This window comes from Polistes dominula, unplaced genomic scaffold, assembly GCF_049000335.1.
Source record: "Polistes dominula isolate Pdom_NZ unplaced genomic scaffold, Pdom_raw_medaka contig_216, whole genome shotgun sequence".
Taxonomy (NCBI): Eukaryota; Metazoa; Arthropoda; class Insecta; order Hymenoptera; family Vespidae; genus Polistes; species Polistes dominula.
Window position 1 is genome coordinate 263,082 of NW_028301072.1, and position 2,609 is coordinate 265,690.

Genomic DNA, 2,609 nt, shown 5'->3' on the forward strand with positions numbered 1-2,609 from the left:
AAAGCAGCATTTTAAAAGTCTTGGAGTCTCCGTAGCCGATATAAGAACCGTGCGCGCCGAACGCTCAGGAGAGCGGTCCGAGATAGTAACGTTCAGGCAGCAAAAAAATGTAGTTAGAGACATCGGATCTTTTTTAAATTTTAACAAAATATTTCTACATATATATACATTCGAAAAATGTAAAAAAAAAAACTAAATTTTTTAAAAATTGACGAGTAGAAGGTCCTCTTAACAACTTGTTTTTATCATTTTATTTTCTTCCTCTTTTTCTTGTTTTTCTATTTTTAACACTATTCCTACCAGGACCGGTCAAATGACCGTTTTTAAATTTTTAATTGGATTTTCCTACATTCAACGTAAGTGAATCACCTTTAAACTTTACGACTTTTCCTCATATATATGTTTGATACATTTTTCAATATTCAATTATTTTTTTATTGTTTATTTTCTGAGAAAAATTTGTGGTCTGTCTTATCTACCACGACCGGTCATTTGACCGGTAGTACGATTTATACATTTTTGTAATAGTTTCTCTCTAAGACTCAATGCCAAAACTATAAAGTCGTTACAAAGGAAAGGTAATGTAGTTGTGGTACGATTTCATTCGAGAAGTGCCTTCCAGAAAATTATTTACGGCACTTCAAAGTGTCTACAGTTCTCGCTCGACTATCGGGTTAGCAGTGTTTTTTTGCAATTCTGTATGCACGCGGCGCATATGAGGCAAAGAATATATATATAGCACTTCTATGGAATCAAAAGTAGGGCCCGCCTTTTTTCTCAAATACTATAAGTAGACATGACTTTACGGAGATTATGAGATTTATTCGATTTGACGACAGAAACCAACGAAGCCAACGGTTACAAACCGATAAATTTGCTATGATTTCCGAAGTTTGGTACAAGTTTATTGACAACAGTCAAAATTGTTATAAACCAGGACCATATATTACTATGGACGAACAATTGTTTCCAACGAAAGCAAGGTGTAGATTCACTCAATACATGTTCAATAAACCGGACAAATTTGGTATAAAATTTTGGTTAGCATACCATGTACGTAGCAAATATATAATAAACGGCTTTCCATATTTGGGAAAAGATAAAAGTAGAGAACCCTTAGTTCCTCTTGAAGAGTTTTTCACTATGAAATTAGCAGAATCGTATGTAGGATGTGGAAGAGATATGACCACGGACAACTTTTTTACAAGCCTATCTTTAGCAACAAAAATTTTAGCAAAAAAAAAACTACGATTGTTGGGACAATTAGAGCAAATAGAAAAGAGCTACCAAGACTGGCAAAACTGAAAAAAGACATGGCACTTTTCTCAACCAAACTCTATCGCTCAAATAATTGTATGTTGACAATTCAGAAAGCCAAACCAAGAAAGAAAGTTCTAATTCTCAGTTCAATGCACAACTCCGTACAAGTTGAAGAAAATGACACCCGAACACCAGAGACAATTCAATTGTATAATAGCACCAAATTTGGCGTAGATGTGACCGACCAAATGGCCAGAAATTATTCGGTAAAATCTAAATCTCGGAGATGGCCTGTGCAAGTATTTTTTAATATCTTGGATTTAGCCGGGTTAAATGCATGGGTGTTATATAAAGAAACTACGGGAGGAGAAATTACAAGACAGGAATTTCTATTCCAATTGGCAGAAGAACTTGCCATCGAATACCAACAAGAGCTCTGCAAAGAAAATCAACCAATACCTATCGCAAGTACAAGTACAGTTTTCTCGTGAACGGATAACATGTCAGATAAGGTATTGTAAAGATAATAAGACGAACAAAATCTGTCTAAAATGTAAAAAGTACGTATGCGGAAAATGTACAGTTGAGAAGCTCATTTGTAAAAAATGCGGCGAAAAAGAATAAAATGTAGATTATGTACACTTGAATAAAAGAAAATATATTCTTATACTTGCAAGCTGGCTATTGATCTGCATTCAATACTGAAAAATATAAGTTGTAAAAGACCAGTCATTTGACCGGCCGCGGTAGGAATAGGTATACGTGAAGTGTCGGTAGGAATAGTGTTAAAGATTATTTATTAAATTTTACATTTTTATTTTATTTTTTCTCTTTCTGCTTCCCTTTCTCTCTCTCACACAATAATTTTGTTAGGTAAAAAAGAAAACAGTTTATTGAAAATTTTTTACGATAACAGTTATGTCAAATGATAACAAAACATATTCTTACTCGTCAATAAAATATTTTAATTTCACCCTTTCGATTAATTTTATGTGGAGTTTTGTTTTTTTTCCTTTTTTTCTATTCTTTTCTTAATTTAATTTTATTTTTTGTATGCAAATTGTACGATCCGAAAGGATCGTACGGTGATTAGCGGTATTCGAAATTCGCGCGCGTCCGCTTCCATCGATTGGTATTCTAGATTGATACTCATTGCGAGCATCGATCAACTATTAGTAACTATCGAAGCGTTTCTCTAGCTACCCCCACCTCTCGCATCCCCACTTCTCATAGCTCTAGTACGTACGTCCTGCTGGGCCAGTACACAGGGGCATTCTTGCTATTCTTCACCAGACGCCTACGACTACACATCTTGAGGGATTATAGAGGCTTTAAGAATTCACAAAGGA

The 2,609-nt window shown here is 34.6% G+C and overlaps 1 protein-coding gene across 1 annotated transcript; it reads left to right on the plus strand.

The window, feature by feature from the left end:
• The first annotated feature begins 292 nt into the window (after positions 1-292).
• On the plus strand, positions 293-1,906 carry LOC149031319 (uncharacterized). Its single transcript, XM_089176340.1, is given in 2 exon segments — positions 293-1,739; positions 1,741-1,906. Coding segments are annotated over 2 exon segments (714 nt in total). The 5' UTR covers positions 293-1,169; the 3' UTR covers positions 1,885-1,906.
• Positions 1,907-2,609: the final 703 nt, after the last annotated feature.